We start from the raw sequence: 26,324 nt of genomic DNA, 5'->3' as shown, positions 1-26,324 counted from the left end.
AGACAGGTTCAGATTTGACTTTTAGAAAGGTGATTTTGGTTTCAACATGAAGACTAGAAAGATGGGAGTGGGGTGGTCTCCATGGAGACCTAAGAGGAGACTGTGGTCAATTATAGATAAGCTGTGATGTGCAGCTGAAGTCAACCAAGGGATACAGATGGAATGCAGGGGGTGGATGAGAGAGATATGTGGGGAGTAAGGTACCTAGTTTGGGGCATGGGTGACATCCACCCAGATTTGCAGTACAGTACAGATTTAGGTGGAGAATAGCAGAAAGCAGGAATGAGTTTTAGTTCAAATGTATCTAGTAGAATGTGTTCATGCTAAGTCACTTCAGTCGTGTCCAATTCTTTGTGACCCCATGGACTGTAGCCCACCAGGCTCCTCTGTCCATGGGATTCTCCAGGCAAGAATACTAGAGTGGGTTGCCATGCCCTCCTCCAGGGGATCTTCCCAACCCAGGGATTGAACCTGTGTCTCTTATGTCTCCTGCATTGGCAGGTGGATTCTTTACCACTAGTGGCCACCTATGTCTAGTAGAAAAGCCAGTAAACAGTCAGAATTTTGGAAATCCCACTCAGAAGGGAGATCTAGCTTTGTTTAGAAATTTGCAATCCTCTGCTGTCTTGGTAAAATTGTAGGCATGGGTGTAACATGAGAGTTCTCAAAAAAACTTAAGTTAGAAAGAAGACATAGCATTAGAATCCCAAGAAATAGAACCTAAGATATGTCAGTCAGTCAGTTCAGTCGCTCAGTCGTGTCCGACTCTTTGCGACCCCATGAACCACAGCACACCAGGCCTCCCTGTCCATCACCAGCTCCCAGAGTCTACCCAAACCCATGTCCATTGAGTCGGTGATGCCATCCAACCATCTCATCCTCTGTAGTCCCCATCTCCTCCTGCCCTCAATCTTTCCCAGCATCAGGGTCTTTTCAAACGAGTCAGCTCTTTGCATCAGATGGCCAAAGTATTGGAGTTTCAACATCATTGCTTCCAGTGAACACCCAGGACTGATCTCCTTTAGGATGGACTGGTTGGATCTCCTTGCAGTCCAAGGGACTCTCAAGAGTCTTCTCTAAGAAATAACAACATATAAAAAGCTGAGTAAAGATGGAGAAGCCATTTTGAAAGAGTTTCAGAAAGAGGATGATTTGTGGCAATTTTGATGACAGTACCTTGAAGAATCTAAGACAAAAAATTAATGCTAGCTGTCATTTATCATTTTTGTTTTTTTTTCTCTTCTACTTACCACAGGGATGAATATGTTTTGTATCACTGATTATCATATGCCATGGTATAACAATAAAAAAAAACAGTTATAGGATCTTCTTGATACCAAGTGTCAATTCAATTCTGGAGATGGAAGACAATAGACAGATTTGTTTTAATCCCATTACTAATTCAAGAATTGTTTTTACAGTACTTACTTTGTGCTTGGTACTGAGCTAAGTGTGGATGATGGAGAAGTGGATTGGTCCCTGCCTTCAATGAGCTTATCTTACTTCCAGGAAGCATTATATAAAACAAGCATTGCACATAATAAATGACGTTGTTCCAAGAGTCCTGTGTGCCTCTCAAGAGGGGATAGAAGGGAGAGTATCACAAATGAAACCATAGAGTATAGCAGAGACAGCAATGATTGGGGAACTCAGAACTGAAAAACAGTCTTATGGTATAATGGGCCAGGGAAAGCTTGTGTTTTTAATACAATACAGGGAAAGGAAAAAAAAAAAAAATACAGGGAAAGAAGTAAAACAGAAGGTTTTGCTGTGAAGTGAAGAGGGCACCAAATCCGGGTTCTTTCTAAGGCCTCTGCTAGACAGCCTTCACCTTCTTGGGCATGACTCTGGCCTCTAGGAACCTACAAGCAGGAACCTGGCTTGGAAGAATGGTGGCCTTACCACCCCACCCGCCCCCCACCACAACCCTCATCTATTTGTTTCAGGTGCTTCCAACAGGTGATTTCTCAGAGAGCCTAAGCCACCAGTCAGGAGTAGGCAGGGAGGAAGGAAATTCCCTTCCCCCGTTGCAGAGAATAGATGTCTGGAGTGAATTCCAGCTCAGTAGTTTTTTGGGTTTTGTTTTGTTTTTTGCTTTTGATGAGATCAGATGGTTCATTTCCAAAAAGAGACAGAAAGAACTATGTCCTATTTAAGAGCAATAGTCTCCGACTGCTTAAGTTCTGGATTTGCCTCTTATCCCCTGGGTGACCTTCGGCAATTTATTCCACCTCTCTAAGCCTCGGTCTTTGTTACCTAAAATTTGGGGATAAAGATACATACCTCACAGGGATGTGGTGAGGATTAAAGGATAATGTATACAAACCCCAGAGCACTGGGCCGGGCACATAGTAGTTGGTAAAAAACAAAAAGGAATCCGTTGATCTAACGAATGCTAGCTATTGTTACTAATGACCCCGAAGAAGAGCAGTGGACGCACAAATGGCAGTCCCGTCCTTCACAAATCTCTGCCAGGCAGAAAGCCAGCGCCCTAGAACTTCAAGGGACTTTCGATGGGTGGGATCCCGGAGTCCCTTCGCGGGGGCGGAGGCGGTGAGAGCTGGGGTGGGTAGCTGCCCCCGGCAACCAGAAGGTTCCAGGGACCCCCACCCGCTGCAGGTCTGGTACCCGAGCCGAGAGCCGGCTCTCGGGCCCGCGGCGTCTCCGGGGGCCGGTTCTGAGGCGGGAGTCGGGCAGAGAGAGGAGGGGCGACCGGGGGAATGTCCCCGCCTCTCTCCCCGCTTCCATAAATCACCGCAGCCGCGGCGGCCGCCGGGCCGGGAAGTGCACGGAGCCGGAGCGCAGCGTGGTGGCACCAGACACCTCCCTTTCCCCCGCCGCTGGCTTTCTTTCTTTCAGCTTTTTTTTTTTTTTTAAACCTCTCCCTGCTCGCTCGGGTGGCTGCCCCAGCCTACCAAGCCCGATCGCCGCTCCTCCTCCCAGGCTGCAGCCGCCCGCCTTCGCCGCCGCCTCTCTCCGCTGGGACCCGCGGGAAGCGAAAGCTCCGCGGCTCGGCTTGTGAGCCCCGCGGCCACGCACCGGGTGCGGACGCCGCAGCTCTCGCAGCTGCCCGCCGCTTCGCGGGGGCCGCGCCGGCGCTGGGGTCCGGGACACGGCTGGGGCGGTTTGCTTCCTCTCCTGCCGCGGCCGCCCGATCCGGCGATGGTGGCCGCCCGCGCTCCCGCGCCGTAGCTGGGCGCCCCCCTAAGTTTAGAAGCTGCCGGGGCGCGTAGAAGCTGCTGCAGAAGGGCGAGAAAGTTTTGCGGGGTGCGCCGAGCGGGCCCTGGGCGCACCTCCCGGGGCTACCTCCCCGCTTCCCGGCTCCTGGAGCCCGTCGGCGGGGAGTGGGGGGAGGCGGCATGGCCCGAGAGCCGGAGGAAGAGGAGGCGGCAGGGGCGGCCGCCCTGGCCCGCGGGGGTCGCGGCTCGCTCGGACGGGTCGGGGCGCGGCGGCCGCCCCTCTGGCTGCTCTGCCTGGCCGTGGGCTGGCTGCTGGGGGCCGGGGCCGACGCCGAATTCTCTATCCTGGACGAGGCGCAAGTGCTGGCGAGCCAGATGCGGAGGCTGGCGGCGGAAGAGCTGGGGGTCGTCACCATGCAGGTAAGGGTTCCCCCCACCCTCCTTCAACTTGTGCCCGGGAACTTGCCAGGCACATCCCGCCTCGCTCCGTTGCGCAGAGCCCGGTCCCATCCCCAGTACAGGTCGCTTTAACCGAGCGCCGACCTCGCCGGCATGCACAGAGCACCCTTTGCCCCGGACACCTCTGGCCTCTGCGTGGATCCCCTAACTACACACCAACTCCTCTTCCAAGTTCTTGGGTCCTTCTCTCTTTCTCTCCTGTGCAGAAGCCCCTGCCCTTTGCACAGGACCCACTTCCCTGGGCACAGCTCCATTATCTCGGCGAGGATTCTCAGGTTCCTTCGCGCCTTCTTTCCTAATTTGCACCAATTTCCCCCGCAGTCTTTTTTTTTTTTTTTTTAAACCCCGCCACCCCTACACACTCCCCTTTTCCCTCTTTGTGTATCCATCCCAGGGCAGACGGTCCCGCCTGGCTCGGACGGTTTTCCGAGGCTCCCAGTCTGCACCGCCTTGATCACCTCTCCGGGTCCCCCAGACTGAGGCGCACGAATGGGCGCCCGGAGGGCCGGCACCGCCGCGGGCGCAGCTGCTCCAGGGCCACCTGGGCCGGCCAGAGCGTCCGGGGAGTGAACTCGGCGCTCGCTCCCCCAGCCCGGGCGCCTTGGGGGAGGGGCCGGCCTGGTAGACTCTCGGTAGCTTCCGACTCGTGCTGCGTGGGGGACATTTTTTGTTGCTTTCCGCTGTTGTTGGTTGCGCGCTGAGTGTTTTTGTTTTGTTTTGTGTATGCCTTTTGGTTTGGGGTGGAGGAAAAAGAAAGCACAGTGAATAAGGTTCCCATTTCTCCAAATTGTTTACCAGGTCCGTCCTCCCGGGGGCGGGGGGGGGGGGTGGTTGGTGGTGGTGGTGCTAAAGAAATATTGCCCGAGGCTAGTAAGGAATCTTGAAGATGTTACTAATAACCAACAGTAGCTTAAAAAAAAAAGAAAGAAAAAGAAAAATTGCTAAACAGCAACCACCTGGAGATTCTATCTCGCCGTTATTTTAACCTCTTTGGCCGGAAAGGCCCACTCGATTAGGAGAAGTTGAACTGACATTCCGAATCTGAAATATTTGCTGTAACATTTTTCTGTAAAGTAACCTCATTCTCTTCTGTATTCGAACAATAATAATGGTGATGCATGTGGTTTACGAAACAGCGAAGTTCCCAGGAATGTGTTCTCGGAAGAGGTTTCTGATTTCGATTCTACCGTGACCACCCTTCTACCTCCCATCGGGAGAGGTGTGTTAAAGTCACTTGAGATTCCGGTTTTTGGCTTGTTTTTTTTTTTTCTTTGCCCTCCCTCCCTAACCACCACCAGTCTCCTCCAAGGATGATACAGTTTTCTTAAAGTCAGTTCCACCAACCTTTACCGCTGTAGTGAAAGACTATTGGGTGGTTTGTTTTGCTTTAGGAGTGGATGGCTTGCCTGAAAAGATAATTGTGTTTATGTGCAGACACCAGCCCTGAAATGCAGTAGAGTCCTATTTTCCTTCATTTGCATAATAGTAGACAAACTTTTAAGATACATCATTGAACTTTTCTCTGCAGATCTTTTCGGTTCAGATTGTTATAATTTTTCCCATATGCATTTTCTGATTTCTGATGATTGCTGACAGAGTTCTCAGGAGTCAAGTGACTTTTAGAGGAAATGAACTAAAATGTTAGGGAAAAACTAGGATTTCTTTTTCCACTGATGAATGTTTCAATTCAGAGGACAAACAATTGTGTTCTTGCATAGAGACCCCCTTTTAATAAAGAAATTTAATACATTAAAGTTTTGGACGGTGATCTTAAGATTAGCAGGCATTTGTCACCTTCATCCTATCACTAGGGCTGGACAGGGGACCTTAGGGTTCCCCCCCTCCCCCCCACCATATAAGTTAAGGACTAGCTTTTTCTGAGATGCTGACAGCAGTTTTACTATTTCTCACCCAATCCTTGACAAAAGGTGAAATTGGATCCCTACACATTGTCTTTCAGGTAGGGATCCAAAACAAATGTAGTTTTAAAAGTCTTCCCTGTTGAAAAGGAGACACTTTAGAAGAAGAAAAAAAAAAAAAAGCTCTGATCAGTGGGGGGTTTGTGCCCAAATGGCCCTTTATCTCCTCCCAACTGGCCTCTTTCTAACACCTTTGCAACCCTATTGTGGAAGCTGGCCTCCTGGGGCCAGGGTTTTGTCTGGCAAAAAGTGAAGTGGCTTCTCTCCCTTTTTAAAAGGAGCAGCACATACTGTATTTAAATTCTTCTTCTTGAGCTGTACATTGATCTGCCACTTGCCTCCTTCTGGGAAAATTGAGGGAAATCTCTTTTCAGTTTTTTGTTAGACTGCCAGCTTGTTTTGTGTGGGGTGGGGGGGGGCGGATATTTGTAAAATAAAATCTAAAGCAGGTTACATTTCTTGCCCTTAAAACAAGGTTGCAAGCCTCAAATTTTCCTCTGTAAACCTCTGGGATTCGTTCAGTGGGTCTGAAGTTATGTGGGTTTAGCTGTCTAACGAGCAGATAATATAATCCCTCCTTGTGACATGTTGGATATTATAGCTGTGGAGCTAATCTGTTGCTCTGAGACAGGTAGCCTCATGTGGGTGTTAAGGTGAGTGGGGTCAAACTTCCATCCAAAGATATGAGGGAGTTGGAGAGACGTGTTCTCCCTTTGCAGGAAAAGAATGTCCTACCTCAATTAAGGGATCGACTCTTTTCACTTGACCTTGGCATGTCAAGTGCAGTGCAGACCTTTTAGGGCGGCATCTTTTTTGACAAGAAACTTTGTGTAGGTTCGTTGATGCATTAAAAACCTATTTCCAGACTTTTACGTCACTGCTGCTGAAATTCTCCAAAGACCATTTTTAATTTTGAGAAATTGCAAAGCCGCTTCCAAGGGGGAGGCCTGTTGTCACCTCTCACAAGACAGGCACAAGGAAGAATTTTACAAAAACAAAACCCAGGACTTCTTTCAGCACTGTAGTTTCCTGTGGCATAGTTTTTTTGCTGGCTGATAAAGTTTGAAAAGCAGCCTAGCTTAAAGATTTTCTTGGAAAGGTTTTTCTCATGGTGGCTGCCTGCTCATGGTTTTTTGTTGTGGTTCCTTTTTAGTAATGGACAAAGTTAAAAAAAAAAAACAAAACTCTAAATGATTTGCACCAACTAATTTTGCCAGTGCCTTGGGAAAGTTGCCACTGAATACTGCCCCCCTGGCAGCAGGCCTCATATATCATGGGTAAAAGTCAAAAACCTAATCATCATCTCCTCAGGGGTCTGGTGGAGTGAAACCATGGACATTGAGATCTAGGGAGCAGAGAATGGCTGTGTTCAGGGACCCTTGCTTCTGCTTTTTCATTCATGCAAAAAGTTTTTTTTTTTTTTTCTTTTGAATGAAGGAGCATCATGGAGTGGAAAGGAGTCCACATTGGAAACCTGGGTTCCAGCTCTGCCACTTTAGAAGTTAGGTAATATTTTTCTATAAAGGTGGCAATGATGATTCTTCCTAGAGATCTGCTCTGTGGACTTAATGAAAATAGTGCCTGTGAAAGCACCTGTTGATGGGGAGTTGGGACTGGGAACTGTTGACAGATGTGGTTGTTCTTCAGTAAAGAGATTTCCTTAGAAGCTGACTAGGCACAGAGCACTATGCTAGCTGAGTGTTTGGTGGATTTAAAAGGAGATATTCCAGTGCAGCCCCTTAAGGAGTTTACAATTTGGAGGTTGAGGTAAGGTTGCACAGGTAAAACAGTTAAGCAACAATGCCTGCTTGTTAGAAGGCATATCTGGCTCTGGGGGCCATTTCACCAGGCACTTATAAGGCCCATTTAACATTATATGACAATACAGGCTTCCTAACAGCAAGGACCTGGCGCATAGCCAGGTTGCCCGCCTTGATGTTAATTCTAACTCAGCTCTGCTGAGCTGGGCATAGTCACTGTGAACTTGGCAGACACACCAGCAGGTTGGTCAGACAGCTGCTGTATGGGGCCTGGAAGGGGGATGGGTGGGGAGAAGCCTTCCAATAGGGGCAGAAGAAATGCCAGAAGTACGAACTGAGGCGCTTCACCTCAAATGGAAGGGAAGGAGGCAGCCAGGACAGAACTGATGGGCTCAGTGGGGGTGAGGTACTGACTGAAAATACGGAGCAGGGTTGTAAATAGTGGCTGCAGCTGAAAGTGAAAGGGGAGGCCGACTTCGTATGCCCTAGAACGGCATTAAGTTCATTGTTCATATTTGCATACATTCAACCAACTCTGGGGGAGGCTTCTATTCTGTGAGGGGCTTTGGGTTGGGCTTAAGCTGGGGATAGAAGGTAAATAAGATCTGGTCTGTTCCCTGAAGCTCTCAGCTGATGATGCAGACAGATACAAAAGGAGGTGTTTAGTGAGGAGCAGAGAGGCAGTAGAAAGCAGTGGGCTAGTACCATGCTGGAGAGAGGAAGAGGGCATTATGGAAGTACAGAGGAGGGCTGCCAAGCTCATCTGGTGAGGTCATGAAGTTGACTACTCCTCCTGCAGCCTTTTAAGTGATCTGCCACACACAGAGAGTAGTCCTGAAAGCATCAGCAGCCTCAGACATTAAGGGGAACCAAATAAGCAGTTCTTCAGACATTTCTAAGGCCCCGTGGTGGTACTGGACAAGGGACTTGCCATGTCTTAAATGCTTGATTAGTGGGGGTGACTGTAACTCTTGTACCTCTGCATATGGCCCCATGTCTTATTTCTCTGGCCATCACACCTAGAGCTTCTGTGGTTATTTGACATCAACACCCTGGTGGCCCTACTATAACTTCATGCTGATTTACAGCTATGTTTAGATAAGGTTGGCATTTGCCCCCTAGTCATGTCCATCATACCAAGAATGGTATGTTTTAGGATGATTTGAATATGTGCTTAGGCAATTGAGAATATTTTAGGAATGAAAAAAAAATGCAAATAATGTTATTTGATTCTATGCCCTATGTGTAGTGTAAGCCCTAATGGGAAAGCTGCAGCCTTGTTTTCTTCTGAGTGCTCATTTGGAGTAGAACAAAATTGACCATTGGTGGATGACTCTGAATTGAACTTGGTAAGAATGAGTGCAAAGAAAAACATGTTGAATCACTTCTGAGGGACTCTCCCCGCTGTGCTTAGTATCAGTACTTCCTCCCCTTCCTCTCCACTAATACCTGTCTTAGCTGGCAGTGTGGCCTGCGCTTAGCTTTTTCCTGCCAGTCGTACTTAAATCTGGAGGGGGGAGGGGGAGGGGATGGTTTTACACTTTATAACTTGGTGCTATTTCTGGTTGCTGCTTGAAGAGTTCCTTCCTTGAGCTTAAGTGGATGAGCCAACAGGAACCTTGGAGAACTCTGGAAGGTTGGTATTAAGTGCAACGGGATTTGTTTTGAATCTGCTTCAACCTGGCGTAAAAGTATATTGGAGGTCAAAATATAAAGGGCACCAGTTTTGACTCTACTAGTTATTAACTGTCACTTCCAGCATATTATAAAATTACTTTCGAGTTCCTTTGTGCTTCATGTGGTTAATGGGGGGATTTGTTTCAGCACACAGTCCAACATAGGAACAGTCAGTAAACAGAAATAAATGTGGACAGCGTGTTTAGTGCCAGGGCACAGAACCTGGAAGGCAACACACATTTTGCAGCTCCAGAACCGGAATGAAACTGAAATCTAAGCTTCAGAACCTGCAGATTTCAGTGTAGTCAGTCCTCTGGCCCAGGGATTACCAAAGTGTGGTACGCCGACCTCAGGGATGTGATGCAAAACCATCCTTTGAGATTTATGAAGAAAGTATTAGACCTGCCAATTAGAGTCATTTTATTTATTTTTTTCCTTTTTGGCTACACCACACAGCATGCGGGGTCAAACCCGTGGTCCCTGCCATGGAGGCATGGAGTCCTAACCACTGGATCAGTAGGGAATTCCCTTATTTATTTACTTTTAAGCTTTTTTAATACAAAGATTTGAAAAAATATACAGAAGTAAAGGGCATAAAAATGTTCCTATACCTCTCACCTGGCTTAACTAAGCTATCTACTTGTGGTCAGGCTGGTTTCATCTATGCCTCTACCTGCTCTTTCCCTCCCCCTGATTATTTTGAAAGAAATTCCAGGTATCCCATAATTTCATCTGTAACATTTTTATTGCATTCTTATTTAATTTTTATATTAATGTCTTATAATAGGCATAATACATTGATATACTAGTATATAGAGTTTGCAGTCCATCAATACAAACATTTTCGAGGGTATATACTTAAAATTTTTTAGGACATGCCTGAGCAAAATGATTGCTGTGTGGTGGCGGTGGTGGTTTAGTCTCTTAGTCATGTCGTGGACTACAGCCTGCCAGGCTTCTCTGTCCATGGAATTTCCCAGGTGAGGATACTGGAGTGGGTTGCTATTTCCTTCTCCAGGGAATCATCCTGGTTCCCTGCATTGCAGGTGGATTATTTTCCCACTGAGCCCTTTACAAAATAGCTAGTACCTTTGTCCAGCAGCCTCCTTTGCCTTCCAGATGTAACACCTAAGATTCTTTTGGGAAGCTCCTCTAGGACCCTTTTTTTCTCCTGGGCACATGCCATCTGGTCCTCATTTTCATGCCTGGCTTTCCCCACAAGGCTGAGAGTTTCCGTGTTTTCTTAGTGGCCAGCTTATAGTCTGAGCCATGTCTTCTCACTCCTGCTTTCTCCCTATTTCAGAGATGGAAGGCAGGAAGGAGTAAGGAATAAAGCAAAATAAACTCTAAGGGAAGGGAGGAGGCTGAAGAGAAAAGGCTGGCTGTGTACATAATTCTCTTCTGATGAGTTTGTCAGCAGATGGTACTGTAGAATCTGAGGCCAGGAGAGTGGAGGGGCCGGTATAGAACGCCCAGTGCTTTCCCTCCTAGAGTTCATGTTTTATCAGAGAAGCTAAGCTAACTTGAAGGGGTTAAGGCAGTGCAGGAAAAAATGCTGAAATATCGGATCAAGACCCATGCCCACCCCGGGGTTGCTAACTCTTAACATTTCCAGGGTTCAGTTAGGCAGAGTGAGGCAGGCCAGGTGTGGATCAGTAGGGAATGGTGTTGGCTGTTGGAAAGGGAGGGCACATGCCAGGGCTGAAAAGCAGGTGCTACCAGCTCTGCCAATTGCTGCCATGTGGCACTGTGGGGCCAGCGTTCCCACTTGACTCTGGTTTTCAGGAGAAGCTGGGTCTCTGGGTTTTCAACAAAATCTCTTGATTCTTAAAATGTTGGCAACTAATTCAGATTAAAAAAACAAAACCAAAAAAACACTGTGTGGGCCAAACCATACATGCCAGCTGTCTGGATCAGGCCAGAGGCCACCCATTTGCAGTGTCTGGATTAGAATTATTCAGTGAGCTCTAGGAGGTAAAGTCAGCGCTTGTGTGTAAAGATTCTTGGGAAGTAAGTTTCCGTATAACAGAAAGGACAGCTTTCTCATAGAATAGAGTTATAAGCTGGTTTGTTTTTTGGAGATGAGCTTCCTGTCGTCATCATTACTTAAACAGTCATTGAGTGTTTATTTGGTGCCAGGCACCATGTTCATTCTGAGATATCCATCAGTTAATTTCCAAGGCAATGAAATGGTATGAAAATGGAGGTTCCAGATGCTTGGAGAAAGTATGTCAGGGATGTTAACCTGCTGAGGGGTGGAGGAAGCTTCTGGAAGGTCTTCTAGGAAAAGTAGAATGAATAGGAGTTGGTTAGTCAGAGCGTGGGGTTCCCAGAAGACTCTTTTGTGATGGCTCTTCAGAGAACGAAAAGATGGCCTTAGGGTTTGGAGCTTAGAGAGCTAGAGGGAAGAAAGGGCATGGGAAGAGTTCAAAGAAGCATACAGGTTGGGTAGTGGAATCCTTGGATCCTTCACGGCAGTGAGATATATGGCAGGTAACAACAGAATGCCCAGTTTACACTGGCTTGAGAGAGGAACAGGCTGCCCCATGCGATTGGACATTCTGGGGTAGAAGTCTGAGCCAGGCTAGATTACGGCTCAGGTCATGTGGCCCCATTGCTCACATTCTCAGGTAGGTTCTCCCCTTTGTTTCCACATGGCTGGCCAAAGCTTCCTAGTGTTTGAGTTGGGAACTAGCTGCTTTTTGTGTATGCATCCTCTCTTTGGAGGAGATGTGTTCTGGGGGAGATGAGCTAGAAACCTGCAGAAACGAGGAGCTTGGTGTGTAGAAAGCTCAGCCAAAGTCATTTAGGTTTTAGGTATGCTTAGCAACCACCAGCCCCCAAGGCCTGCTTTGTACCTAGGTTCTCCTTCCCCCAGTCCAGTTTCATGAGTGCCTACTTTGCAGTCTCCCTGCCTCTGACCTGCACACAGGCTGGCTGGCCTCCCACTGTGTCCTGCGGCCTGCCCTGAGGGACTGGACAAACCCAGGCTCTGCAGGCCTGCCCAGAGCCTGTCTTTTCTCCCTGATCCACTGATGAAGTGTATGAGAGCTAGAAGGACTAGAGAGAAAGTCAGCCCTCCCCCAGCCCTCGTTTTATAGGTGAGAAACGGGCCCAATGGGCGGTGGCTGTCTAGAGGTCACACCAGTAGTATATGATAGACCTTGAACTCAGGTCTTGACTTTTTAGGATTCTTACTTTGGGACCTTTTTCACAGTACTTATCCCCTGGGAGCTTCATTTTCCAAGAGATTTTTGCTTTAAAATGGAAAGGAAACTTGACTTAATCAAGAAGCTTCTTTTGAAAACAAAAAATGTTTTGGCTTAGTTCTTTTATGATTGAGAACTTATAGCTGATAGTCTCATTTGACAGATGAGTTTTTTTTTTTAAGCTGTTATTTTAATACTTAGAAGTCAGTGAGCCACTGAAGAATTACAAAAATTCTGAGACCACGGTGATGTTAGATATTTTTAAAACAGCAAATTTAAGTAGTCAATTTTAAAACAGCAAATTTAAGTAGTCAATAGCTACTATTGATTAAGCAGTCAATAGTAGTCAATAATTATGAACCTGTACAAACCAAAGTCTTTTTTTTTTTTTTTTTAATTGAAAAGGTAAAGCATAAAAAGAAAACTTTAGGGAAGGAACATCGTTTGTGATTTTTTTTTTTTTTTTTGTATTTATATAAAAACTTCAGAATGAAATCGCACCTGTAATTTTCAGGAAGAGTGCTATTTTAGAAGTGAATTTCAGGACTGCATCTCTCTCCCTAGTTAGAAGTATGAAGTTCTTTCTTTTTGTGAAAATTGTAATAGTATAATTACTTTCGAGGGGTTGTTTATTTGATCTGATAATGAAACAGAATAAATGTCATGTGAAAGCCTCTTTAACTTCCTGCTCTTCATTCTGAATTCAGAAGTTTTCTCCTACTTCAGATTTACATAGTCCCATGATTTCTAAGTTAATTACAGTTAGAACAGTTCAGATACCCAAATACCATTGTGAGTGAACTGGAAAGTAGCTTCTGGTCCATATTTCCCTGGAAATAGTGCGCTTTGTTGTCATTGTCGTATAGAAGCCAGTGGAGGAAATTCTTATCTGTTGTACATGATAACATACTGATTCTGTTCCAACCATAACAGTTATTTTAAAGACTAGGTCAAAGCCCAAGACTCCAGTACTTTTTCTTTTTTTCTGGATTCCCCTTGGATATATATATTTTTTCTATTTTATTTTTGCGTCGAGTATTTTAAAAGATACTCCAAGGCCCTGGTGGAAGGGCAGGGAAAATCAGCAAGCCAGTGAGAATGAATCTGAATTTTTAATTAGGCTTTGAGTTGTTTCTTCAAAGTGTGGAGACATCATTAGTGATGTAAGTCTTGTTGCATTAGCGGAGACTGACATTTCACTTCAAACGGGAGAGTGCAGCTGTCCTGTGCAGATAAAAGTTGCCAAGTGTGGAATAGCAAGGTGGATTGGTAGATAATTAGCTGTCCCACATTACTGCAGTGTGGAAGAAGCCTGCCAGTCATGGGCAGGAAGGAGAAATTATTAGCGGGAGAAAATCCAAGTGTGTCATAAAGCAATTTGGAATCACTTCAGCTGTGGCAGAGCTGATAAGGCATATGTTAAGGAAACAAGACAAACTGAGTCTAGTATATGATGGCCAACTTTTTTTTTCTTTCTTTTTACAAACCTTAATTCAAAAGAGGAATGGTCAGAAATTAATGATCCATAAATACACTGAAGTACCCATTCATCAGTCTGCCCTGACTCCGCCTATAAAATAATTAACCAGCTTAAAATAGTCTTCATATTTCCATGTCACTTGAAAATAAAGTAGGATTCTACGTAGGGCCAAAAAAAAAAAAAAAAAAAAAAATCACAGGGAGGTCACAAATCCCTAACAATTACTGTGCCGTGTATAACCATGAAAATATATTTGAAGAAGAAATTTTTAAGTCTGTCACCTCTCTGATATGTGTAACAGTATTTATAAATGGCTTGAGGATATTTTTATGGCCTTATTGGTGAAACATAATGTTTGTGTGTATTTAAATATTGTTAACAGTTTTCCTGTGATCTTCGCATTCATCTCTGGGAAATGAGAAGGGTAGAAAGACCTGTTAGGTTTCTTATTAGATATTTGCTAGCTCAAATAAAATGTCAATGGGATTTTTGTTGTTGTTGTTGTTGACTGTATTGCTCCCCAGGCCCCTTAGTGGGATCCTGGATTCCTTTGTCCTGATTCCATCCATGTGTATTGATCGGCTTTCTCCAAAGCCCATGCCTCTCCTGGCAGCCCAGGGACAGGATGTGCTGAAGTGCTCAAGGTGCTGCGTTCTGCTTGGATGGTGTCCTCTCTGAATAAGAGATGTTATCGGCTGCTGTCGCAGAGCCAGTTTTCTGCCTCTTGCTGCTTGCTTCCTCCCACCCTGGGAGCTGTCACTGAGTTGTTGCTGCTCTGGGTAGTTCTGGAGAAAGCCTGGAGAACTGAGGTTTTTAGCAATCTTGGATCCAGAGTAGTTTTCACTGACCCTGTGTGTAATGGGGATGTTTGCCCATCTTGTTGTCTTGAAGGGGGGGGATGGGGGACTAGTCTGTGTGCTGGTTTGTAAACCATCTCATTTGTTATGGCTTGATATCCCAGTTAGTGTAAATTCAGATTTCCAAGGAGGCCTGGAAAATTTTACTTGCATCCATGTATTATCAGTTAAAAAATGTGGGCAAGAGCTACAAACAGTAAAGCTTTGTACAGATGAGTTATTAGAGCGTGGGTTCTCACAAGAAAGAGCCCAGGTTTATTCATCTGTGTAGTCCTGGTATGTTAACACTGTCTCTGGCACATGGTGAAAGTGAAGTTGCTCAGTCGTGTCTGACTCTTTGACTCTTTGCCACCCCATGGACTGTAGCCTATCAGGCTCCTCCCTCCATGGGATTTTCCAGGCAAGAGTGCTGGTGGATTGCCATTTCCTTCTCCAGGGGATCTTCCTGACCCAGGGATCGAACCCGGGTCTCCTGCATTGCAGGCAGACACACGGTGAGGACTCCAAAAATGTCTGGGTTACAGAAATTGGGCGGCCATCTTTAAACAGTAGATTTTGTAACTTTCGGATACTATTCTGAATTTAGCTTCTGCTACTATGTTTCTATTTCATTTCCTAATCTAGACTTAAGTATAATGACTTGAGCCTGCACTTGCTACTAAAGATGTAAAATGTTGCAGATGAGTGACAGTGTCTAGGAGTAAGCGCCTTAATTATTGGTTAAGTTCTGATGTTTTATTTCTTCCTGTTAGAGAAAGCTTAGGTATGTATATCCAGGTCATTTAGGAATATAAAAAAATACCAAAATGTGTGTATACTTGCAAATTATGTACTTAGAGCTCTGTTATCTTAGAGATTAAATTCATCAGCTAGTTCATTTAATGAATTTGTGTTGAGCACATACTGTATCTCAGGTACTATGCTTGCATTTGAGTTCATGGTTAAAAGAAGAGAGACAAGATCTCTACTCTTATTCTGCTTGAATGGTGTCCTCCCTGAATAAGAGCTGCCCTCGGCACCTAACTAGGGGAAATATGTTAAGTAATCATATAAATATGAGTTATGAATTGTTTTAGTAATGTTATGAGAGAAACAAGGATTATTAGACAACAAGGGAGATCCTTTTAATATATGTCAGATATCTCACTTCTCGGCTCAAAACTCTCTAAAGGCTCCCATCTGACTCCAGAGTAAAATTCAAAATTACAGTGGCCTTTACAGCCAGAGTGACCTGGCCCCTGATATCTTTGGCTTTATTTCTTATCTCCCCTCTCACCACCAAGTTCCCACCCCCCACCCCCCAACACACAATGTTGCTCTAATGCTCCAAGCACACCCTTGCCCCAGAGCGTTTGAACTTGCTGTTCCTTTTATCTGGGAATAAAAATTTTAAAAAATCTTTACCTGTCCATCTTCTTTAAAACAGTATCCTCCGTTCCTCTCCTCACTCTGCCTCCTTACCCCATTCATTTTTTTTTTTTTTTAATTTTGGTCATATTCCTCAACTTCCCACATGTAAGCTTTGTATTGTTCACTGCTGTTTTCTTATGGAATGGGCTTGGCCCTTAGAATTAATTACTCAACAAATATTTATCAAATAATGTGGCTGGGAGCAGCAACCGAGAACTGGATGGCCTGGGAAGGGATCACAGAAGGTAATGCGGAGGAGCCAATCAGAGGAGAGGTGGAGGTGGGGCTAGCAAAAGAAGGGGGAGCCAATCAGAAAGGAGGGTGAGGAAGTTGGCTAGCATGGGAACACCCCGTGCAGAGGTCTTGGGGAGACTTTGGCATATTTAAAGAACTGAAAGAAAACCTGGTGGCTCTCTTATTAGTGTAAGAGGAGAAAAATGATGCATATGAGGGATTTGAATCTTATTCCTAATTAATGCAAGCATAATTGTTTCCCCAAACTCTTTTGGTTATGCCTTTACTGGTATGGACCCACTAGAAGGGTGAAGATGCTGAAAGACCCCAGGTGGACAGAGGTCTGGAGGTTGGAAAATTGATGGTAGGCCGTTTGTTTCTCTCTTTCAACAGAGAGGAGAGAGAGAAGAGGAGTGGGGATGGGAGACTACAGATTCATTAAAAATTAAAATAGGAGAAAAATGTAAATGTGACTTCATCGTTCTACACCTATAAATTAAAAAAAACAACTCATGCGTCCCATGTTACTTATTTTTTTTAAAAGGGGAAAAACAAAACAGACTTCCAGAGCAAACTGAATACAACAAGGAAGTCCTGCAGTAGTGATTCAGATGTACTTTCCTTCTGTTATGTTGCATTCATTCAAATAGATAGATTTACACACAATAAAATGTACTGTTTTTTCCCTCATGCAGCTAGCAATGATCACTTTTTAATGTGACCTTGAAAGTTCAGAACCAAATCTTTGAAGTGCATCAAACTTTTAAAAATTTTAATTTTAAAATTGTAAAATGATCCTGATGCTGGGAAAGACTGACAGCAGGAGGAGAAGGGAGTGACAGAGGATGAGATGGTTGGACGGCATCACCAACTCAGTGAACTCCATGGACATGAGTTTGAGCAAACTCTAGGAGATAGAGAAGGACAGGGAAACCTGGCATGCTGCAGTCCATGGGGTTCCAAAGAGTCAGACATGACTTAGTGACTGAACAATGAACAGCAAAATGTATGCAACATACATTTTTAAAATGTTAATTATTTTTAAGTGTGTAGTTGTGGCATTAATGGTTCAGAGTGGCTGCACCATTTTACATAGTTGTCAACAATTCATAAGAATTCACATTCTTGCCAACACTTTTTTTTTCTTTTTAAAGTAATAGCCACCCTAATGAGTGTGAAATGTACTCTCTTTGGTGTAGAGGTCCATGGATGCACATCATGTAATTCTCACCACAATCTAAATACGGAAGTTTTTTTATCACCTTTCAAAATTTTCTAATGCTATTTCTTTATAGTCATTCCTTCCCCTCCCCAATTCTCCTACACTCCAGCCTGCCATGCCTGAAACCCATTTCCATCTCTAATTTTGCTTCTTCCAGAGTGTCATAATGGAGGCATTATGATATACATTTTGAGTCTTGACTTTTTAAGTTTAGCATAATGCATTTGAAATTCATCCACATTATACATATGAATAGTTTATTCCTTTTTATTGCTGAGTATAATTCCACTGTGCAGATGTACCACGGTTTGTCCATTCACCAACGGAAAAACATTTGGATTTTTTGAGGTTGTAAATCTATAAATATTCCTACTGTAAACATTCTCATACAAGTTTTTGTTTGAATATAGTTTTCATACTTGTTCAGTTGCTTAGTCATATCTGACTCTTTCAACTCCATGAACTGCAGCATACCAGTCTTCCCTGTCCTTCACCATCTCCCGGAGTTTGCTCAAACTCACGTCCATTGAATTGATGATGCCATCCAACCATCTCATCCTTTATCACCCCCCTTTTCTCCTACCCTCAATCTTTCCCAGCATTAGGGTCTTCTCCAATGAGCCAGTTCTTCCTGTCAGGTAGCCAAAGTATTAAAGCTTCAGCTTCAGTATGAGTCCTTCTCATACTTCAAGGGGTGGGACTAGCATGCCAAGTATATGTTTATCTTTGTTGAAAACTGGCAGTTTGTTTTCCAAAGGGGCTATCTCATTATGTATTCCCACCAGCAATGAATAAAAGTCCTGGGAGTGCCACAGCCTCTTCAGAACTTGATTGGGTCAATCATTTTAATGTTACACATTATAAAATGTGCTCAGTCGTGTCTGACTCTTTGTGACCCCATGGACTAGGAGTTCTCTAGGTTAGAATACTGGAGTGGGTAGCCTTTCCCTTCTCCAGGGGATCCTCCCAACCCAGGTCTCCTGCATTGCAGGTGGCTTCTTTACAGCTGAGCCACAAGGGAAGCCCATTTTAATGTTACCCATTATAAAATGCATGAAGTGGTATCTCATTGTGATCTTAATGAATATTTCCCTAATGAATAATGGTGCAAAGCATTTTTTTCATGTGCCTATTTGTGATTAGCCTATCTTTTTTGGTGGAATGTGAAAACATTTACCCACTTTTAAATTGGGTTGTTTTCTTATTGTTCCTTATTTTTAAAAATTTACTGATCTTCAAAATTAAATTTGTATATTTGTACAATGATCAATGCCATCTAGTTTTATAACATTTCCATTACTCCCCAAAGTTCATATGTGCCTGTTATTGAGTTTTGAGAGGTAGGTACTTGAAAAAAAATTCATATGTACTTTTAATTTTCCTTATGAGTACCAAAATCTACTACTGTTGTTTTTTCAAGTGACATTGTTTTTTCATCTTTTTGCCTTTTCATACTGTTCATGGGGTTCTCAAGGCAAGAATACTGAAGAGGTTTGCCATTCCCTTCTCCATTGGACCACATTTTGTCAGAATTCTCCACCATGACCCATTTGTCCTGGGTGGCCCTACACAGCATGGCTCCAAGTTTCATTGAGTTAGAAAAGGCTGTGGTCCATGTGATCAGATTGGTTAGTTTTCTGTGATTGTGGTTTTCTGTCTGCCCTCTGATGAAGAAGGATAAGAGGCTTATGGAAGCTTCCTGATGGGAGAGACTGACTGAGGGGGAGACTCAGTCTTGTGCATCTGGTCCCATCACTTCATGGCAAATAGATGAGGAAACAGTAGAAACAGTAACAGATTATTTTGGGGTGCTTCAAAGTCACTGCAGATGGTGATTGCAGCCATGAAATTAAAAGATGCTTACTCCTTGGAAGGAAAGTTATGACCAACCTAGATGGCATATTAATAAACCAGAGACATTACTTTGCTAACAAAGGTCTGTCTAGTCAAAGCTATGGTTTTTTCAGTAGTCATGTATGGATGTGAGAGTTGGACTATAAAGAAAGCTGAGCTCCAAAGAATTGATGCTTTTGAACTGTGGTTTTTGAGAAGACTCTTGAGAGTCCTTTGGACTGCAAGGAGATCCAACCAGTCCATCTTAAAGGAGATCAATCCTGAATATTCATTGGAAGGACTGATGTTGAAGCTGAAACTCCAATACTTTGGCCACCTGATGTGAAGAACTGACTCACTTGAAAAGCACTGATGCTGGGAAAGCATCAGGAGGCGGGAAGAGAAGGGGACGACAGAGGATGAGATGGTTGGATGGCATCACCAACTCAGTGGACATGAGTTTGAGTAAACTCTGGGAGTTGGTGATGGACAGGGAGGCCTGGTATGCTGCAGTCGGGGGGGTTGCAAAGAGTCGGACATAATTGAGCAACTGAACTGAACTGTTTTTTTCATAAATTTGCTTTCATAGCTTAAAGAATAATGGTGCCCAGGATTAGAAAGACTCAAGTATGATCTAGGATAAATAAAAAAATCTTTAAAAGAGAATTCTGGACTTTGCAGTTCTTGTTTTCAGCTAAAAATAAAGCATTATATAAGAGTTTTGGTTACTGTGGCCTTTGTAGAATCTTAGATTTAATTGGTTAATCTTAGCAGCTATTGCTTGACCCCCTGTACTCCTGTACACCTCAGCACTGCTCTAGGTGTGGGGTATAGTGATGAACAAATTGAATCCCCCTGGCCTTTGAGAAGCTTGCCTTCTGGGGGAGAGAGATATTTTGCTATGCAAAAAATAAATCAAGATAACACTGGACCCTGATCAGTTCTGGGAAGGAGTTAAATTAGGCTACTGTGCCATTTAAAAGAAGCCTGCTGAAGGAACGAAGACTTGAATGTGTTTGGGGAGGAGGACCTGGAAGGAACTTGGGAAAGAAGTGGAAAGCACAGGGTCAGAGAGGAGAATGGGTCAGGGTGTTTGAAAGGAGGCACTGAAGGAGGGTGGGAGTGGAGGAAGAGGAGAGAGGATAGTTACAGTGGGAACCGAAGAGTCTAGATTTTATTCTGGCTGAAATTGGAAGCCATTGGATGAGTTGAGGCAGGGCGTGAAGTGGTTGTGATTGATTTTTGCTTTAAAAATATCCCTCTGGCTATCAGGTACCTTGGTTGCTTGTGGTGGGGATGGGGGTGGGGAAAGGCAGAAATGGAAGCAGGGAGACAGAGTAATGAAGGTATTTATCCTTCATGGACAGGTAATACCACTTTTACCTTTGTGATTTCATTTAAATATTATGAAATTGTGTTATTTAGTGCTTCTCATTCCACAAAGGCCCACTGGGCTAAGGCTATGATTTCAGAGAAAGTAAGACAGCTACTGCAGAATAACGATTCAAGAAAATAAGAGTTTTCAATACAGAAAATGAGACAACAGTGGTAATCTCCTTCCTATGTATAGATACTGCATCGAGTGATAGATCATCAAAGGCAGTTGAGATCTTAGCTTACCAGCCAAGTAACTTTTGATAAATTCTTTCCCCCTCTTCGTAGCCTCAGCCGTTCACTTTATAAAGGAGGAGAATAATACCTCCACCGCTCTGGGCTGTTGCAAGTGTGACTGTGTCTGTATGTCAGAGACACATCACCATCATCATCTGTGGTTCTGTTAGGATGTTTAGAATTGCAAGTAACAACCCATCCCAACAACTCCGGAAACTGCCTTAAAAGATAGTTTGTTGGCTTAACTGAGAGATTTCCGTGTAATGTAAGCTTCAGGCATACTTTGGTTAAAGCCAAGGTTCCTTTTCTCCACCCCCACCCCAACATCCCCCTGGCTCCATCACCCTCGAGGACTTAGCTAACCCTCAGGCTGGCTCTGCCTGTAATAAAATGAGTTTGGTGATCCCAGGTCTGTCTGGGGCAGATCAGACTCCAGGAGAGTAAAGAGCCCCCTCCTCTTGTAGGATGCCTTGGGCTCATCCTGACTGGACCTTACCGTGGTGAGTGGAATGCAAGAGGATGGAGTGACATTCATTTGTGCCCATTAGAACCTGTTTGAAGAATTAGGCGTGGGATTGATTCCACCCACATCTGATGACTGTTGCATAATCGAGTGATTTGGGCAGAAGGGAGATAATAAAAAATTCACTAGAGTTATCTCCGTTATTCCAGTAGCAGCAGAATATGGGAATTATTTTCATCATTTTGACTGGTGTCTTCATTCTACTGGACTCCATTCCCGCCCTCCTAAAAATTTAATTATTTACTGATCACTTATATGAAACATAGGCATGGTATCATGTCAGTATAATGATCCAGGACTGTTTAACTATTTGATTAATATAAGAATTCAATCAATTAGTTTCAGAGATGATTCTAATTATATAAGAATATAATTTTAGCTTTATGTGAGGTTTGGAATTACCCATGCTGGTCAAATTTACATTTTATGAATACTTCTGATACATCTTAATATACTTTACAGACAATATTATGTTTCTAAGCAATGGTGACAGATACTTTATAATTTGTGTTTTGAAAATTTCAGGTTTTTTACCAATCTCCATTTGCCCTTCCCTAATTTCTTGTTTGTTTGTGTCCATTCCATAATGATATTTAGAAAAGTCATGAAGAGAATTGCTACTTTAAGGTGTGGTAACTAAATAGCCTGCATGTAGTTCATTTAGTTATTGAAATGAAATAATAGTTAATATATTTCCAATCAACATAAATACAAAATTTATTGGATTTTAATAAATGATTTTTGAGAGGTTTATAGTTATGAGAACAATGACCACCAATTTTGGACAAAGTTTTCAGGAATCAATTGGTTAGGGAATCTCATTATGACATAGTAAAATGTTTTTAAGGAGGTGAAGTATGAAAAGTATCCTTTTTTTTAGCTTACTCTCCAAAATTTGTCTTCTGTTTGAGCTGATTCAAGAGTTATAGGACTATGTAACACAGTGAACTTCTTGTTGAAGTTTCATTTAGTGTGTTCATAAATTATTGAAGTAAAGATTTGTGGTGCCATTCCCAAAATATCTGACATTGAATCAAGAGATGGAAAGGCTACTAACACAACCACCATTGTTCCTCCATCCATTCTTTCAATCCACTTAAAATGGGCATACAATCTACTGAGCAGGATGGCTTATTTAGTAATTTTAGGTACTTTCCTTTTCATGAGAATTTCATTATTGTACATTGGTTCTCAGGTATGAGATTAAGATCAAAATTGTATTGATGTTACTATTTCTTCTTAGTTTTCTCATCACATTAGCATTCTGTAAATGCTTTTTTTCCTCAAAACATTCACATCACTATATAACACCTTTGAAGTGATTCTTGTAGCTAAACATTTCTCTTCAAGAAAATTAGAGATACCAAGGGAACATTCCATGCAAAGATGGGTTTGATAAAGGACAGAAATGGTATGGACCTAACAGAAGCAGAAGATATTTAGAAGAGGTGGCAAGAATACACAGAAGAACTGTACAAAAAAAGATCTTCACAACCCAGATAATCAAGATGATATGATCACTCACCTAGAGCCAGACATCCTGGAATGCAAAGTCAAGTGGGCCTTCGGAAGCATCACTACCAACAAAGCTAGTGGAGGTGATGGAATTCCAATTGAGCTGTTTCAAATCCTAAAAGATGATGCTGTGAAAGTGCTGCACTCAGTATGCCAGCAAATTTGGAAAACTCAGCAGTGACCACGGGACTGGAACAGGTCAGTTTTCATTCCAATCCCAAAGAAAAGCAATGCCAAAGAATGCTCAAACTACCACACAATTGCACTCATTTCAAACACTAGCAAAGTAATGCACAAAATTCTCCAAGCCAGGCTTCAACAGTATGTGAACTTCCAGATGTTCAAGCTGATCTTAGAAAAGGCAGAGGAACCAGAGATCAAATTGCCAACATCTGTTGGATCATTGAAAAAGCAAGAGAGTTCCAGAAGAAACATCTGCTCTGCTTTATTGACTGTGCCAAAGCCTTTGACTGTGTGGATCACAACAAACTGTGGAAAATTCTGAAAGAGATGGGAATACCAGACCATCTGACCTGCCTCTTGAGAAATCTGTATGCAGATCAAGAAGCAACAGTTAGAACTGGACATGAAACAGACTGGTTCCAAATCAGGAAAGGAGTATGTCAAGGCTGTATATTGTCACCCTGCTTATCTAACTTATATGCAGAGTACATCATGAGAAACCTTGGGCTGGATGAAGCACAAACTGGAATCAAGATTGCTGAGAGAAATATCAATAACCTCAGATATGCAGAGGACACCACCCTTATGACAGAAAACAAAGAAGAACTAAAGAGCCTCTAGATGAAAGTGAAAGAGGAGAGTGAAAAAGTTGGCTTAAAGCTCAACATTCAGAAAACTAAGATCATGGCATCCGGTCCCATCACTTCATGGCAAATAGATGGGGAAACAGTGCAAACAGTGACAGATTTAATTTTGGGGGGCTCTAAAGTCACTGCAGATGGTGACTGCAGCCATGAAATTAAAAGACGCTTACTCCTTGGAAGAAAAGTTATGACCAACCTAGATGGCATATTAAAAAGCAGGACATTACTTTGCCAACAAAGGTCCATCTAGTCAAGGCTATGGTTTTTCCAGTGGTCATGTATGGATGTGAGAGTTGGACTATAAAGAAAGCTGAGTGCCGAAGAATTGATGCTTTTGAACTGTGGTGTTGGAGAAGACTCTTGAGAGTCCCTTGGACTGCAAGAAGATCCAACCAGTCCACCCTAAAGGAAATCAGTCCTGAGTATTCATTGGAAAGACTGATGTTGAAGCTGAAACTCCAGTACTTGGCCACCTGAAGCAAAGAACTGACTCATTTGAAAAGACCCTGATGCTGGGAAAGATTGAAGGCAGGAGGAGAAGGGGACGACAGAGGATGAGATGGTTGGATGGCATCACCGACTCAATCAATGGATGTGAGTTTGAGTAAACTCCAGGAGTTGGTGATGGACAGGGAGGCCTGGCATGCTGCAGTCCATGGGGTCACAGAGTTGGACACGACTGAACAACTGAACTGAGCTAAACATGTTCACCAGGAAAACTGAGTAAATGATAAAATAAGTAATCATTCATTTCATTGTAACTTTGTCTATCTTTGCCTGTGCTGGGTCTTCGTTGCTGCGTGGGCTCTTAGTTGTGGTGAGCTGGGGTTACTCTCTAGTTGCAGTGTGCGGTCTTCTCAAAGTCACATGCCATGGAACAGCTGAGCCCCTGGGACACAGCTATTGAGCCTGTTCTCTGGAGCCTGGAAGCTGCAACTACCGAAGCCCTCGAGCCCGTGTTCTTCATTTCATTATATTTAATGTCTGCTACTAGCTTGGTATTTCTCAAAGATGCTGAAGAAAGAGGGGTCAACAAAATACAGTCCTGCTTTCCTGAGGCAGACGTTCTCCTGGGGTGATTGGTAAGCAGGCCGGGAACAGCAGGGGGCTGAGGGTCAGTTGGTGCAGTGGTCAAGCCTTTTGCCTGATGGATGTAGATGTCACATGCCCTGGAGGAATTGTCTGAGGGATTAACTCTTTTGACACTAGACTCTCCCAAGCCCCATTTCTCCTGGCATTTTCAACAGACTCATTAGTGGCCTGTAAACAATTACTATGCTTTGCTCTTCCTCTGTATATTTCCTATAAACCCATCACTTGGATTTTTATTTCTTTTTTTTTTTCAACTGAACTGCCTGGGTGTTGCCCCATTCTCCAAGCACTGTCTTGACAGGAAAGGGAATGCTCACCTTCTTGTAGGCTTTGTGGATGTGCTTCAAACTAAAAGCCATTTTTAAGTAGCAGAGGTGCCCCCAAAGGTGACAAGAGATGTGAATAGTTCCAGCACTCCTCAGTTTACAAACAGTCTGGCTTCCAAAGCTCATTTTGAAGTCTGTTGTTTAGAATAGCATTCACCCAGAGGGATTATAAAAGCAGACCTAGTTCCCAACTAGGCCAATTCACAAAAGCCTATTTGGAGAATCTTGGATTTTCATCCAAGCTTTCTCACTGCCCTTCTGAGCCTCAAGTTCCTCACTGTAAAAATTGGGGGTACATTTAGTAATTGTTGTAGGATGATAAGTGAATATCTGGCACAATGCCTGATGCCAGAGTTCCCACAAAGTGTTAGCTTTTCTTTATGAAAGAAAATGTTGCTGTGTCTTCAAAATTTCTTGTTTCACCTCTCACTTCTAGGTTTTTCAAGCAGCAGTGATGGTTGTGGGTGTGTGTATGGGATGAGAAATGAGTAGGATGACTCTTCTGTGTTATTAAGGGCAGGGAAGAAGAAAGCATAATATGATTGCTTTGTTGTTGTTTAGTCACTAAGTCGTGTCCGACTCTTTTGCAACCCCTTGGACTGTAGCCGGCTAGGCTCCTCTGTCTATGGGATTTCCCAGGCAAGAATACAGGGGTGTCTTGCCATTTCCTTCTCCAGGGGATCTTCCTGACCCAGAGATCGAACCCGCGTCTCCTGCATTGACCAACAAATTCTTTACCGCTGAGTCACCAGGGAAACCCTAGAGTATGATTAGCCACTGTTTATTGAACATTTATTATGCATCATGTACTGAGTCAAGCACAGACTGTTTTGACTATTATTATTTAACTCGAACATAGCCCAGTGAACCAAGATTTGTTGCCAAAATTTCTGTTTCTAATAGCTCTGGCCAAAGCGGGTGGTTCTTCAGGTACAAATGGCTAAACTCAGCCTCTGCCCACTTTTTTTTTTTCCCCCCATTTAGCACCCGTCTATAGATCAAGAATAACTATTTGGGGACATTTTTGTCTGTCACTAAGCTGTTTCAGCAAAAAGAAAGTTGCATTTCAAATCCCCAAAGGGCAGAACAGCCTTCTCTCTCTCTGGTACTACAGGCCTGGCTGGGCTTGGTTTCCTCTTGAAATGTCTGCCTGTGATGTTGTAACTTAAAAGATGGAGGGCCGTTTGATCC

At 43.6% G+C, this 26,324-nt stretch overlaps 1 protein-coding gene across 1 annotated transcript in view; it reads left to right on the top strand.

The window, feature by feature from the left end:
* Window positions 1–2,777: 2,777 nt before the first annotated feature.
* Window positions 2,778–26,324, top strand: part of CACHD1 (cache domain containing 1) — a 231,714-nt gene continuing 208,167 nt past the window's right edge. The window contains exon 1 of the mRNA XM_043878816.1: window positions 2,778–3,599. Within this exon, the coding sequence (XP_043734751.1) occupies window positions 3,360–3,599 (240 nt within the window). The 5' untranslated portion in view covers window positions 2,778–3,359. The remainder of the gene's footprint in view (window positions 3,600–26,324) is intronic.

This window comes from Cervus elaphus, chromosome 20, assembly GCF_910594005.1.
Source record: "Cervus elaphus chromosome 20, mCerEla1.1, whole genome shotgun sequence".
NCBI classification, from domain to species: Eukaryota; Metazoa; Chordata; class Mammalia; order Artiodactyla; family Cervidae; genus Cervus; species Cervus elaphus.
Note: the sequence above shows the minus strand (reverse complement) of the source record. Positions and strands in the feature narration are given on the sequence as shown.